The sequence below is a fragment of the Marmota flaviventris genome, chromosome 4, assembly GCF_047511675.1.
Source record: "Marmota flaviventris isolate mMarFla1 chromosome 4, mMarFla1.hap1, whole genome shotgun sequence".
Lineage (NCBI taxonomy): Eukaryota > Metazoa > Chordata > Mammalia > Rodentia > Sciuridae > Marmota > Marmota flaviventris.
Genome location: NC_092501.1, coordinates 30,994,874 through 31,010,780, shown reverse-complemented (window position 1 = coordinate 31,010,780; position 15,907 = coordinate 30,994,874). Strand labels below are relative to the sequence as shown.

The following is a 15,907-nucleotide window of genomic DNA, read 5'->3' as shown; positions in this document are numbered from 1 at the left end:
TGCAGAACTGCCTTCCTCAGATGCTGTCTGATCACAGACTCAGGTGGGGGTGATGTGTCTCCTTGGCCAGGTGGGTGGTAGACATCTGATGTGCTAGGAAGTCACCTTGCCCACAGTCACAGAGAACATGAAATTAGGGATGAAGGCAAAAGGAGGGGATGGGCGAAAACGGGGAGGGGAATGGAGAGGCTTTGAAAACTGGAAAAAGGAGTTGCTTAAAGGCCAGAGGGGGGTCTATTCTAGAGCAATTCCCACAAAATAGGACAGACTGATTGTTCTTTGTCCAGTTTGCTTAATGGGCCCAATACCATTCCAGGTGGTCTCTCTTTTTCCATGGGGCCTCCCTGGAGAGAGCCCTTAGCAAGATAAAATGGCAATGTTATTCTTGGGCTAAAGAATCATGTGCTGCAAGGATACTTTTTAATAAAAGAAATTATATCTTTAGCAACCACCCTTAAGGCACTAAAGGTCAAAGATGGTTGAGGAACTGTCATCAGAAGTATCATAATGTCTTATTTCTAAAATTCATCAAAATGCCTCATCGTAAAGAAAAATCATTTTAACAAGAAATGCAAATCTCCACCAGCTTCAACATCTTGAAGGCTAAAGGTAAAAATGCCAGTCCCTGCACTTGGAATTGGGAACTTGAAAGAAAAACTGGCCTTTTCTGGTTCCGATGTAAAGACAGTATCACATCTAGATTTGAAGTTTCACCAGCTACTAAGGATACCTGGAACTATCTTTAAATGTCAACAATTTGGGGGGAAGTTCATGGAAAAAGTTTGCCATAAATATTTCAATGGTGACTTTATGACTATGGGTAACAAGTGCTAGAGATCAGCTGCTTGACTTTATCAGGAGAGCAATATGGGAAAAGGTAGGAAGGGACTAGGGAGAGAGAACTAACATTTTTAATGCCTACTAAGTGGCAAACACTTCCCTTTACTTCTTATTTAATCTTTTCAATGACCACACGAAGCAAGAACTATCATCGCCTCTTTTGCAAAGCCAAAAACGGAGGCTTGGAGAAGTTAGTCAATGCCATACAGCTTGTTTGGTGGCAGGTCCTGCTCAGGAGGCCATATTCTTTCCACTGCTGTATGATGTGGTCAGGGAACGTGTGGCTCCCCATGACTTCTACCCTGAGATATTCAGAAAGAGGAACTGGCTTCCCCTTGCACAGTTCATGTAAGTTTCATTTGTATCCTAACTTGTGGTTGATCTTGGCTGACCATTGGTGGACATAGAAGCCAGGTCTGATAGCTGCTGCATCTTCTTCTTCTTTTTTTGTTTTGTTTTTTTAAAGAAAAGGGATGTAAGAAAAAAATGAGAAGACAGCAAGACACTCAGAAACCAGACCCTTTTCCCCAGATCGCAAAGAAAAGCGATCTTGACCCACTGGGGTCAAGAACAGGATCTACGGGGCTGTATCTGATAAATGGCAACTCACCTGGTGCTTCACTGCTTATTAAACCACAAGGTCTGAGAGTTAGAATGAATCTTATTGGAACCATCCCTTAAAGAGATAAATCAACCCCAAAGTGTTCCAGACCTATAAATAAAATTTGAATTGGTTAAAAAGCAGCTTGGTACATCTCCTCTCCGAGCACAAATCTCTGGGTTTCAGCTGTCTTTGGCTCCTCTCTGCTCCATGATGAAGCCATATCATTCTAGACTCAGTCTGGGTATAAGCCACCAGAGTCCCCTCCTCCTCTCTCTTTCTTCAGGAGGACGGTAAGTGTCAGGCAGGGGCTCCTCGCTTCCCACTACAGTCTTCACATATATGTGGGCTTCTTGTGCTCCTATTGTATTCTCATCAGTGGGTGACCTCCTAGGATTCTTGAGAGAACAGAGATTTAAAAAAAAAAATACACTAGAGGCTTCTGCTTCTGACCAAGATGGAGTAACAGCAGCTATATATATTTACCCTCCCACATGAAACAAACCCAAATCAGATAAAACATTTAAAATGATAGTATTCAAGACATTGGACATCAGATGAGGAAATACAGTGACCCTCGAGGGACAGAAAACAGAAAAGAAGGGTCTGTAATTGCCTGAACTTACTGCCATGGGAGGCTCTTAGGTCACTCAACACTTTTGCTTATTGTTAGCATAGTGTCTCTTTTTCCGACCTTTAACTTTTAATCTGTCCCAGTCTGTGTATTTAAAGTTGGGTTTTGTGGACATCTTATAGTTGGATCTTTGTTTTTATAGACAATCTAATATCTCTGCCTTTTAACTGAGGATATTTAGATAATTTACATTTAATGGGATAATTGGTATGGTTGGGGTTAAATCTATCATCTTGCTATTGGTTTTCTTTTCTTTTTTTAATATTTTATTATTTTTTAGTTGTAGTTGGACATAATACCTCCATTTCATTTATTTATTTTTATGTGGTGCTGAGGATGGAACCAAGGGCCCCACACATGTGAGGCGAGTGCTCTACTGCTGAGCCACAATCCCAGCTTCTTGCTATTGGTTTTCTATGTTCATGATTTCTTTTAAAATATTTTTTCTGCCTATTTCATATAGATTGTAGAAGAACTTTAATTAATTTCATGAAAAAAATCTACTAGGATTAAATTAAATTACATTTATTATCTAGGTAATAAAGTAACCATAAATTTGTGGTGTTTGACATCTTTGTGCTACTGATTTTCCTACCCAGGAGCATGGTATATACCTGCATTATTCAGGTATTAGTGTCTTTTACTAAATTTTCATTATTTTCCATGAAAGGATTACATATTTTTGTTACATTTATTCTTCAGCATTCTATATATTTTTATTACCACTGTAAAGTGATAATTCATAAAATTACTTTTTTCTAATTGTTGCTGATCTTGAGAAATGCACATTACTTTGTACATTGATTTTTGTATCCACTGAACTTGTTCAAATATCTTGTTAATTCTAATAATTTATGTTTAGATTATTTGGCTTTTCTTTTTTCTTTTGAGAGAGAGAGAGAGAGAGAGAGAATTTTAACATTTATTTTTTAGTTTTCGGCGGACACAACATCTTTGTTTGTATGTGGTGCTGAGGATCGAACCCGGACCGCATGCATGCCAGGCAAGCGTGCTACCGCTTGAGCCACATCCCCAGCCCTTATTTGGCTTTTCTATGTAGACAAACATATAATCTGCAAATAATGCCAATTTTGTTTCTTCCTATTTAGTCTTATGTTTTCTGTTTTTTTCCCTAGCCTACAGTATCGACTAGGACCTAAAGTGCAATATTGGATAGAAGTGATGAGCATTCTTGATTTATATCTGGTAATCACAGAAAAAGAAAAGAATACTTTCAAAATTTTGTGCTTAGGTATGATTTTTGTGTAATTATTAAAATGATGTTATTTTGCAAGTTAAGAAGTTTCTACTCTGGTTTTCTAAAAGTTCATATCAGAAGGGATTGTTGAGTTTGTTTCAAACTCTCTTCTCCCAATGAGGTGGTCACACAATATTTCTCTTTCAATTTGTCAGTGAAATAGATGATATGAAATTAATTTTCTAATAATAAATTTACTTGAACTCCAATAAAAATGCATAAAGAACCTCCTTTGTGCTTGAGCTTCATTTGGCCGCATCCCTTCCATTTGCTCATGTGTACTTTGTGCATTAGCTTGCTTACTACTGCATTAGTCATTTATAGAGATTATAATAAAAATTTTTACCTCAGCTATCTTGGGATTGTCATAGATTTCTGAAATTTCACATGGTCTCTCACTTTCCTAAATTGGTTAAAAAAAAAAAAAAAGTGAAGAGTCACAAGTTTTGACCATAACCACAGATTAGACTCAGTGGTCCTTAAACCTGAATGCATATTAGAACCACTAGAAAACTTTAAAAACAAAGCAAATACATAATAAAAATGATACCTCCCTTAAAAAACTGAAGAAATGTCACTATGAGTTATTTAAAAATAATCCAGAATTATCGGGTGTGGAGAGAGAAAACAAGACTGGCCATGAGTTGATAATTGGATTCACTGTACTATTTTACTCTAGTATATGTACAATAATCCCTCTTTGTCCAAGATTTTGCTTTCCATAGTTTTAGTCACTATGACACAACAGGGCCCAAAAAATGTTAATGAAAACTTCCTAAAACAATCTAAATTTTAAATTTCTATTTTGAGCAGCATAATGAAGTCTTGGGCCATCCTGCTTTCTCCCACCTGGAAAGTAATCATCCAATCCCTTTATCCAGTGTATCCATGCTGTATATGTTACCCACCCCATGCAATTAAGAGACCACATTCACAAAACATTAATTACAACATATTATCATAATTTTTCTATTTTGTTATTAGTTATTGTTAATCTCTTACTCTAATTTATAAATCAAACTTTTTCATAGGTATATATGCATAATGTATATATGAATATGTAGGGTTCAGGATTATCCACAGTATCAAGCATCTACTGTGGAGTCTTAGAATGTATCATTCTAAGACTGGGAGCCTACTGTGTCCATAATAAAAATATCATTCTAAGGGTGGGGAGCACTACTGTGTCCATAATAAAAATATCTATTTTTTAAAGGGTCAATGCCACAGCTCTATTGTCCAGAAATTCTGACTTAATTTGTTTCGGTGAATAGTAATTTTAAAGTGCACTGAAGGGTGAGAAACCATTACTTAAATAAATAATACCACCGTCACCTAGTATTTCCTACTGTGTTTAAAGTTCACATCTTGTCAACACACCTTTACATGTGATATACAGATGCTTACCATCCAAGGTGTCATTTTGTTCTTATGATTTCGTCTACTCCTTAGACTAGGATGGGTAGGGTTTTTTTTTTTTTTTCTTTTTTTTTTTACTGGCATTGAGGACTGAATCCAGGGCCTTGCACATGCTTGCCAATTGCTATACCACTGAGCTATATCCCCAGCTCAGGGAGGTAATTTTTATCCTGATTTTGAATTGAACCAACCAAAGCATAGAAAATATCACTGGTCTAGGATCATAGAAATCATAGGGTGGCAGAGCCGGGATAAGAACCAAGGTTTTCAATCTCCCCGTTAGTGCTTACTTAGCACTGTGAAAACAACCAGGGATGTTTATAAACAGGGTAGAATTAGAAGCGAGAGTCTATGTGATCACAACCAGGGAAGCTTGCTGGGTATCAGTCTGGGCGGCCTTTGAATTCTGCGCAATCTGGCACTCGGGCGTGGGAGGCAGATGTGCATGCTCTTGTAAACTGTGCACAGACTAGGAAACGGGCAGGTCTGTCTTGGCCTCATCCCGACCAATGATACCTCGGCACTGCTCTTCCCCGTCTTTCCTCACCTCACCTCCGTCCTCACCTTGTGAAGCTTGTGCCCTTTTTGCCCCTCCAGACCCACCGTACAGACACATTTGCCAAGGCAGCAAACACCCCCTCCCCAGCTCTGGAGGACACCTCATACATCCCCAAGGCCAGTGACTTCCTCAAAGGGCCTGAGAGTTGTGGGCTACTCAGCTCTGCCGGAGCACAGCGTCAGGTCTGAAGTGGGAATTGTGGCACAGCCACTCCCATCACCATGGCCTCAGGGAGCAACACTGGCTGTGGATTCTCATGCTTTTAGCCTAAAAGCAAGTTCACTGAAATACTGATTCCTGCAGCACGTCCAGACCCAAAGAATCTGGTCATCACCTCAGCGGACTCATGGCTGCTTCTTCGTCTTCTCTGGTGAATCAAAGTAAGTAGTAAGGCCACCAGCAGGGCTGCAGCCACCAGGGACGGGATGCCCGCGGCTAACCCAAGAGAAGGCCCACAGTCCTGGCACAGAGAGAGAAACATGGTCAGGGAAGCCCCGAATCTTCAAGATGGAAGGAATAATTCAGCAGATCAAAAATAAAACCAAGGGCTGGGGCTGGGGCTCAGTGGTAGAGTGCTTGCCTAGTACGTGTGAGGCACTGGGTTTGATCCTCAGCACCACATAAAAATCAGTGAATTAAAAAAGGCATCGTGTCCATCTATAACTAAAAAATATGTAAATGAATGAATGAATAAACAAACAAACAAATAAAACAAAAAGCTGGTCATGGTGGCACATGCCTGTAATCAAGGAGGCTGAGGCAGGAGGATCACTAGTTCAAAGTCAGCCTCAGCTAAAGCGAGGCTCTAAGCAACTCAGTGAGACCCTGTCTCTAAATAAAACACAAAATTTTAGGTCTGGAGATGTGGCTCAGTGGTCAAGTGCCCCTGAGTTCAATCCCTGGTACCCAAAAAATTAAATTAAAAAAAAGGCTGCATGTATCATATACAAAATCAGAAGAGTAATGAAACATTATTTTTTTTAAGAAGTTTGTACCCTGCATGACAAGGGACTTGCTTTCATAGGACTTGATTTACTTAGTTTAAATCAGTTGCAAGAAGAGTAATCTATGGGCTGGGGTTGTAGCTCAGTGGTAGAGTGCTCACCTCGCATGTGGAAGGCACTGGGTTCAATCCTCAGCACCACATTAAAAAATAAAATAAAATAAAATAAAGGCACTGTGTCCATCTACAACTAAAAAGAATTTTTTTAAGAGGGGTAACCTAGAAGAGAATGGACAACTGATCTAAACAAGAGTTTCTGTGAAAAGAAACACAAGTGTCTCCACGTAGGAAAAGCTGAGGTGCCACACAGAGCAACAATTAGACACCACATTCACCTATGAGTCTGGCAAAAAGCAAAAGCTTTTATTATGTCCCACACCATTTTGGTGTGACTTTTCAAATGTATTTATCTTAAATGCATTAGCCAGTTTTCAAATGTCCACTTCATCTGAGTGGAAAGTCGTACTTGTAGCCACATGACTTTTTGGATTTGCAGACTTGTTTCTGGAAATACTGAAGACAATCAACAGAATCCTTATTAATGTGCTGCTTAATGAAAGTCTGGGTTCTCCTTCACTTTCTGAGGGGTATGATTCTATTATAGAACAGTTAAGTATAAAATCATAAATACACAGGTTGATGAGTTTTCAATGAAGAACATACTCATATAACCAACATTCACACCAAGAAACAATCCTGCCAGGGCCCCAGGAGCCCCCCCATATTCCCTTCATCTCCCCACATGTGAGCACTAAAATACTGAAATTTATCACCATAGATGATTTTGCCTGTTTTCAACATTGTATAGATGCAAATGTAAGGTGTGTGGTCTTTCATGTCCGGCTTCTTTTGCTCAACACTTTGTGAAATCCACCTGTGATTGTGTAGGTTCTCCCTCACTCTTTTTATTTTTTATGTTTTATTTATAGATGACAGTGGAATGCATTACAATTCTTATTGCACAAATAGAGCTCTCCCTCACTCTTGAGCTTAGAGGGTCCTAAGAATAATGGTTGAGCCAGGGTCTGGGCTTGGTGACTGTTCACATGCCAAACATTAATCCTCAAAACAAATGCACGATATGGATAGAGCATTCTTATCCCCATTTTATAAATGACCAAGCCAAGTCTGGATAATTTAAGAGTATACTTACTGCTTCTTTCCCACCTGTAACAACCGGAGAGGAAGTCTGTGTGAAACCAGAACATATTGTCAGAAAACAGTAATCGATAGACTACACCATGCATAACAGTCTGGGGAAGCTAAAATGGTGAAGCACACTCCTTCTCTAAGTGGTCAACAACCACCACTACCAAACAGAACCTCCCTTGACTGCTTCCCAGGTAAGAACTGAAATGAAATTTGGCTACAAAGAGGAAGAATTCAGCAATTTAGGTGGCGTCTTTATTATTCACCCTGTGGATCTGCCATGGCACATTTTCACCTCAAAAAGTTTTCTCCTGTCTCTGGTCCCCATGGCCTTCCCTGGACTCTCAGCACAGCTTTGGCCTACTTGTCCCCAGATTTAGAGGGGAAGTGAGTATAAACATTCAACATTGGCGGAAGCGAGGCTCTTTAGGAAGGACTGACTTTGTTCTTGAACTGTAATGACACAAATGGCTGAGCCTGCAAATGGCCTCTACTCCTGGGGACAAGTCCATGTTGAATGAATATGTCACATGTTTCTGGTTCATTGCCACTTCACGGGGGAGCGTGCTGGATCTCATCCACTTCTGAGCTGCTTCAGACAAGAGTCTTGCCTTGATCAATAAATCTCAGGGAACAAAGGTCTACCTGAGCAACTCAACCTGCGACTATACTGTGTGTTTTCAGGTGGGATTAAGAGCACAGGTCTGGGATCCCCGTGATCTCCACTCAAGCTCCACGGCCTCGTTTCTCCCTCTATAAAACAGGGACAGTGCTAGCTACCTCTAGGGTTGTTCCAGGGATCACAGGGGTACCAGAAGTTTGAGCTTTTGTCTATCTCTTAAGCTTTGCAAAGCTCTGCTCAGATCTGTTCTTTATTTAATCCTCTCAACAGTCTCAATGGGTACAATGGAGATCTGGGGATTTTCAATAGCTATTATCTCCAATTTACAAAAAAAAAAAAATGAAACAGAGAAATTATGGGACTTGCCAAAGGCTCCACAGATAATCATAAATCTAATCTGAACATGGATGTTTGAATTCCAAGCTCAGGCCTCTTTCCCAGGGAGCCCACCTTAGAGGGGGAATTTGATAACCAGGAACGGATACTTGGTACTTAAGTGATTACACTTCTGTCTGAACACACTCTTCCCACTCCCATATTGCACTAACCCTGCATCTGCCTAAGGCATTTCATTTCTAAAGGTGGTCAGAAAAGTCAGCCATCGTTTCAGGTAGACATCTACCTTCTGATTACAGAAATCTACTTGGGGTGGCTTTAGCAATAAAAAAGGGGGGCAGGTTTAAATAAGGATGCAGAAGTGCCTTGTGAAGCCCCAGTTGGCTTCTTCAGAGACTGAACTTGTCAGATGAACCCACCCCTCTCTACCTCTCCTAGTAGTATGGCCTCTGGCCTGTGCCCTTCTTGGCCTGTTTGCTTTCTCTGTCTTTCTCCAGATGGAATTTTCTGCTCTTATGCATACCTGATAATTGCCAGGCTGTCAAACACTTTTCCATGTTGATTAATTTATTCTTCACAACAGTTAGTGAGGCAAGATCATAACGATCCCGTTTTACAGAAGAGGCAACTGAGGCACAGAGAAATGAAGCAACTTGTGTGAAGTCACAAAACACTAGGGGATAGACTCAGGTGGTTTGGTTCTAGGACCCTTGCTGGTGCTACCCTGCCTCCAAGGTAAAATGTAACACTCCAACCCAGTTTTTCATACCTGAGAGTTCAGAATGGCATCAGAGTCTGACTTGCCTATGCAGCCCTGTTTCAAACTCCCCATGGAGAAGTTCTGATCAGGTAACCACCTCCCCCACTTCCTCGTGCACTGGCATTCCCAGCACCAAAGAGAAACATCACTGCTGTAGGATGACCTACTGCCCTGGCTTTCCAGAGGCTGCCTGGGATGCAGGTCACTTGGTGCGAAAGCTGATGGTCTTATAGACCAGTGAGCTCTTAACCAAGAAGCTTCTCCAAAAGGTGAAGGCTGTCACCCTAAAGGCCTTTGTCTTCCCCAACTCACCCCTACTGAACCAAGCAAAGGCTTCCCTACAATATCCCACCGATGGGTCAAGCCAGGATAAGGCAAAACCTGGAGCTTCTCTAGACCTGCTGGGTCCCAGCAGCCAGGGGGAAAGTTGTAGGAGTGACCAAGATTTCTACAGGTAAAGGGAGGGATGGAGAAACCTGTCCACCTACAACAGGCAGAGGCCGAAGCACTGAGGCAGGGCAGGTCAAGGCTCAGAAAAAAGGGACCCCCCACCCAGGAGGGGGCAGTCAGCCGGACACAGACTGGTGGGCACCAGAAGTTCAGCAGTAAGTTATCACGGTCCAACCATCTGCCACTCTGTAGAGCTACGCCCCCATGTTACAGCCCAAATGAGTACCATCTTAGAAGTCCTCTTTGAATAACCACCTAACTCATCAGAAAATCTTGGCACAGTCAAACCACTAAAAAACTGGGCCTGGAAGATGCCTCAGTCGATCATGGCACAGTGCTGATCAGAAAACAAGCCTGGCTGTTAGTGTCACCCCTGCACTGCACGAGGACAGAAGCCAGGAGATCAACTGTAGATTGAAACTGTCCACCTTCAACAATCAAAAAAACCCTCTATTTTGACTTACAACTAAGTGTCATGATCAAGAGCCTGAGCATGTTCATTACGGACCTAAACATTCTTCTTCCAGAATACATACTGAGGAAATCATCTTAAATGCAGACAAGCATATAATGATGCTAATCACCAAATCACTCCCAATTTATGAAATACTTTACTTGAAGAAATAATATTTGCCTACCCTCAATTATAGTTGTGAAGACTGACAGAAAACATTTAAAGACATAATATTATATGGTGAGTAAGAACACACTAGTACAAAGACAACAAAAGTCAAAATGTAGGTGAAGTCCCTAAAGAGTGGGAAAGGGTCACACCCACGGGTTCTGTTGATTAGAATTAAGGGTGGGAGGAGGTTTCTATTATAATTTCTGTATTGAAAACATTGCTCTCAGCACCCCTCAGCTGTTCTCCAATGCCTCTGACTAACTCATCCCTCTACACAAGGTACGTGGGAGGAGTTTTGGAGTTCCCTGTGTCAATTCAGCCTTGACCTTCGCTGTGTTTGAAGATTGGTGAACAGGGGGGCTGTACTTACTGTGTTAGCCGGCAGTGTGAAGTTAAGTGAAAAACTCTGCAAGAGAGAAGAAACATTAACCCTGGCAGGAACCATCAGCAAGCTCCTGACTCCTCAAGCTCCCCACCGCTGGTGGACTCCCCAAGAATGTATGGATTCCATACAGCAGCTCGGGAGCCCCAGAGGCAGGAGGGGAGCAGGGGAGCTGAGGTCAACAGGAACCCTTCCCTCAGATTGCCAATCTCCCCACCCCTACTCCTCTAGGTTGCCAACCAGATTAGGGGACCAGCCAGGGAGGATCTGGCCCAGGATCCCTGATCCACGAGGGCAGTAGTAACATCACTCGAAATTCAGAAAGGTGCTGCAATTTGTTCCCCAAGAATTTCTTTCAGGGAAAGAACTATGGGAATTTAGAGCAGAAGATAAGCCCCCAAAAGCCATGTTCTAACACCTGATCCTAAACCACCGTCCCTGGAGAGTTAACTGAGAAAGACCGGCTTTCATTTTGCCAAGACAAGGGAGAGGTTCTGGGCTGTGGAGCCGAACTGGTCAGGACAGCAGAGGAGAAGCTCACCCCCCTCCACCCCCACCCCCACTCAGCACCCAGTCTCACCCATCCCCATGTGTGGAATCAGTGTTTAAAGATTGCAAGCTCAGGGGGCACTAAATACCCTGCCCCGGTGCCCACTTATCTGGGTCAGGCTCTGCTCAAGCTACCCGTGGCTCCTTTCTCCTCCCTGTCCCCATTCTATCACTTAGTTTGGGCTCATTGGTGTGTCTTCCAGGCTGCTCTTTACCAAGTCCCTTCCTGTCTGACAATGGGTGGACCCTGCTCTGACTCAACAGATGACACTTTCTGGCCCTGGTTGCCCTGGGCTGCAGAGGCCTTGTTTCACTTTCTGGAATTTCCGTCCCCTGAGTCTTGCTATCTGATTAACGACCCCATGGCCGGGCCTCCTTCAGCCCCAGCCTCCCTGTCCACCAGGGCTCAGCCTGCGCTCCAGTTCTTGATCTACTGTAGTCCCCCAAGAACAGGTTCTCTCATTCTAAGAACAACACGTTTGCTAAGTTTTAACATTAAATGTTATCCAAAAATAGAAATATTGTGAAATATTAAAGAATCCCAAAGGATCTTAATATTTTGGACCCAAAGTGCCTCAAAGGACATTTTATATCTCATAACCCCATTTTATAGAAGAGACTGAGACCCAGGGGCTCATTAGAAATTATCTTATAGAAAAATGAGAACAGTTAGAGCTTCACTCTGAAAACAGGCCAGTGAGCTTGGTCCATGTGACCCTGATCTGAACTGAGAGATGGTTAGAGCAGATAGTCCCCCCAGCAAAACTCATTTTGGCTAATAGGTGGGTTGGAATTCAGATGAATTACTGAATGTGAATCAAAATCATCTTCTGTGAATCAAAAGTGTTTTGAGCACCCACAACATATACTCTCTCTTGCTCAGCCTCCAACATTGTCCTTCAATTAAGATGGTCTCATCCAAGGCTGGGGTTGTGGCTCAGTGCCTAGCATGTTTAAGGCACTGGGCTCCATCCTCAGCACCACATATAAATAAATAAATAATGGATAGATAGATAAATAAATAAAGGTATTGTGTCCATCTATATCTAAAAAAATAGTTAAACAACCAACCAAACAAAAAAAGCTCAAGTGCTTCAGTGGCCACTCTGCCCACTGCTCTGTCTCTTAGCAACAGGGGACCTTCATGCTACAGAGAAGGAAATCAAGGCTCAAGAATGTAATGGGTTGCCTGAGACTACACAACTCATCAGCTGCTACCAGAACCAGGGTCTTCCACCACACAGCTTCCCGATAACTCCCGTGGTTTCTGCAGATGAACGGCAGGCACTATAGACCTCTTCTTCTGGGACACCCTTAAAGCAAGGGATCACCTGGGCCTCAGGTCACGAATCTCTGGCTCTGGGGATCTAACCACTGTTCTTCATGCTATCACCAAACGGGCTGGCTACAAGGCATTGAACGCAGCTGCCCCAAGCTGATCTCATCAGTGGGTGCTGGGCTCTGAAGTCAGCAGGCCCAGGACAAAGCTTCCTTTGCGGGGAGGACAGAGGAGGGGAGACAGCAACAAGCAGGCTTTTGCATGTGTTGTTTATCAACATGTGGATGACGATGATTTTGGCCGATTTCAGAAAGACATTCACATTTTGTAGAAACAGAACAGTGCTCTCATGGAGAGAAAAACATGCTGCAGTGCCCTTTAGAGCTGCAGCTGGGTGGGATGAGGCAACTCTGGACTCAGAGCCACCTGATCGGGTTCAAATCCTGTCTCTGCCACTTAATGGCTATATGATCTTGGATACGTCACTTGGGCAACCATTCCCTCGCAGCAAATTCATTCTCCCAGCTTTTCCATCCTCAAAATGGGATACTGTTAACTTGCCCTGTCCACTTCACAGTGTAAACATAAGGGATATAATGTCTGTGGCAGCTCCTTCCATGTACTTCCCTGTAGTACATGAGGGATCCTGTGGTGCCATGTTCCTTTAGGCCTGGCCAGCAGAGTTAGGGTGGGGAAGCCCTTCGGGAAATTCTTATTAGATGGAACTGTAAGTATGAAGTTGCAAAATTCAAAGTGCCAGCCCTTCTTGCCTTGTGCTGAGCAGTGTATCCTAGCTACAGGGGGATTCCAAAGGAGGATGCTGTCCTTCACTAGGAGTTTGCTGCTTGTGAGGGGAAGAGAGGAAGATGAGGCAATCACTCACAGGCATTGAGGGTATGCTGGTGTTGGACACTGCTCTCATAACCTCCCCACGAGGGGAGTACTGTTATCCCTACATCACAGGTGAGGACATTGAGACAAGATGGGTTTCTGGAGGTCGCCGGCTTGTAGGCAATAGATCAGGTTAGACTACAGGTCTTCCTAACTCTAAGTCTAAATTTAACTCCTCCGAATAATCCCCCATCCTTGTTTTTAGATTCTACAAAAGTGAGATCATGTGGTGTTTTTCTTTTTTGTGTCTGGCTTATTTCCTTTAGCGTAATGTTCAGGGCCAATCTGGTTGTGGCCAATAGCAGGATCTCCTCCTTTTTAGATGGATGGAGAGTCCCGTGTAAGGAAGTAGCAGCTTGAGCTAAAGCTGACCCAAAGATCTCCTCCTTCTTAAAGGCTGAATAATATTCCGTTCTAGACACACACACACACACACACACACACACACACACGTGCACACACACCAGTTTCTTCAGCCATTCATCTGTTGACAGACACCCAGGTTGTTTCCATAATTCTTCAGTAAAGAAATCAAAGACCTCTTCTGTTTTCTCTCCCAACTTAGCAAACTTCACTTGATTCAACCAAATTCCTATCATAAATCAATAAGAAAGGTGGGAAGCTTCAGATGGAACTTAGGAACACACATGTTGCTGATAACATAGCAGAGGGAGGACAGAACAAACAAGAAAGATAAAATCATTGATGAGACCCCTGGCTTCCCCAGGAAGGAAACAGAGCTGAGACATCCACTCCCCATCCTTGTAAGAAATAAATAAAAATAAATAAATAAAAATATCAAACTTAAAGATGAGATCAGCTATTGTTAGATAAGAATGTTGGGGAATAATTAGTATTTCATAGATAGGAAAAATAATTAAAACCCAAGCCCTTCATTGTGCTGAGGGTTCAGTTATAGTTGATTGAATTAGGAGACCAGCACCTTAAGGCCTGAGAATTAGTTTTTATGGAGAGAAAGGAAGGTTAGGCTAAGAGGCCAGCACCCACTCACCATTGCCGATAGCCTCCCAGGATCCTCTCCAAACACTGGCCTTACTGCCTCGGGTCTCCCATCTGTAGGAACATCCAGCTGGGAGTGCTGGGGAGGCAGGGCGAGGTGGCTCCAAGAGAGCCGGGGCCACGCCATTTATGGGCAGGGGAGTAGCCAAGCCCTCGGCCCGTCCCTTGGGAAAGATGGGCTCCTGTTCCCTGGCCACTATCAATGGCCGGGGCCCTCCATCCTCTTTGTCTTTATTTTCTGTTCTTCTTACTATCCAGGCAGCTTCTTCAATCTCAGCAAAGACACCACAGCTGGCCTGAGAACTTGGTGGCTCCTGCAGCTGCCAGCTCTTTAGAAACAATGGGTGACACGGGCTGAGGCTGGCCGCTCTGTCCCCAGCTGACAGGCATCTGCATGGACCATGTTCCTGGCCATGAGGGAGTCCCGTGCTACCAGCCTGAGCTGAGGACGCCTGCGGGGTGGGTGCTGGAGCCACCCTGAGGCAGGCCTGTGGCTGCCAGTGAAGGACACACTCAGTCATCAGTGAGTTTGGCTTCTTGGCCTCCTGTCCTCACATTTCCCAGTGGGACCCCCCTCTAGTTGAGGAAGCTGTGGATTCAGGTGGATTTCAGTAGCCCTGAATTTGCTTCCTTAAGATGGTGAGTGAGTTGCCAACAAAACCAGAATTGCAACCAATGGTCAACCAACGGGTCACTTAAATGGAAACCACCCTGTGAGGAGCAAAGAGGGGCGTAAGGAGAGAGCAAGTGAAGTGACCCGCGGTCATAGCTTTAGACAACTCTGGAGATGACCTTCAAGTTGCACATGGAAAATGAGAAGAGGCCTACACGTGAGGGCTGAGGGGAGCCCCAGGCACGGGGCACAGCAAAGGCAAAGCTCCACGGTCTCCATGTGTCACGGAAGGGGAAGTAGGCCAGCGCAGCCAACAGAAACCTCGGAGCAACCTGGAAAGAGGGTAAGGGCAAATGAGTGAGCCTGAGGCCCAAGGACTAGACATGGCGGGGTGCGGGGGAGGATTTTTATTCTGAGGGCAGCAGGAAGCTTCATGTGAGGGTTTCATGTGAGCGCATGAACCCAGTGATACCAACAAAGCTCACCCTGGCTTCTCCTTGGAGCATGGATCACAGGGACAAGAGTGGAAGCAGGAGACTGGCTGGAATGGGCTTGTGAGCTGTTTTGGAGGTTAAGGCAGCGAGAGCTGATGATGGGGAAATCTGAGGCAGGGGAGGAGAGAATGTGAGGGAAAGGGCAGAACAAAGCCAGCTCCCGGGCTTGGGGCTTGACTGATGGGGCTCGAGGCACAGTTTGCTTAGGGTCGTGCTACTGGGAAAGCAGATTTGGATGGGGGAACCCAAGCTCCACATCGGGTGCTATAACCTCAGTAGTTCTGAGGCAGCCAGGTGGGGGTGCTGACTGGGCGATGAGATAAAGGGGGTCTGGGACTGAAGATGTCCATTTGGTGGTGGCCTGTGGATGGGTTTAAAGCTGCAGGTGGGCAGAGCAGAGGACCAGAATAGAGACCCAGGGCT

The 15,907-nt window shown here is 43.9% G+C and overlaps 1 protein-coding gene across 1 annotated transcript; it reads right to left on the bottom strand.

Annotated features, from left to right (window-relative positions):
- Positions 1-1,665: 1,665 nt before the first annotated feature.
- On the bottom strand, positions 1,666-15,496 carry Opalin (oligodendrocytic myelin paranodal and inner loop protein). Its single transcript, XM_027930151.2, has 7 exons — positions 15,476-15,496; positions 15,206-15,322; positions 10,627-10,662; positions 7,468-7,503; positions 5,646-5,771; positions 3,680-3,736; positions 1,666-1,839 (listed from the first exon to the last, which is right to left on the bottom strand). The coding sequence occupies exons 1-7, from the start codon at positions 15,494-15,496 to the stop codon at positions 1,666-1,668; spliced, it is 567 nt and encodes a 188-aa protein (XP_027785952.1).
- Between the last annotated feature and the right edge of the window lie 411 nt (positions 15,497-15,907).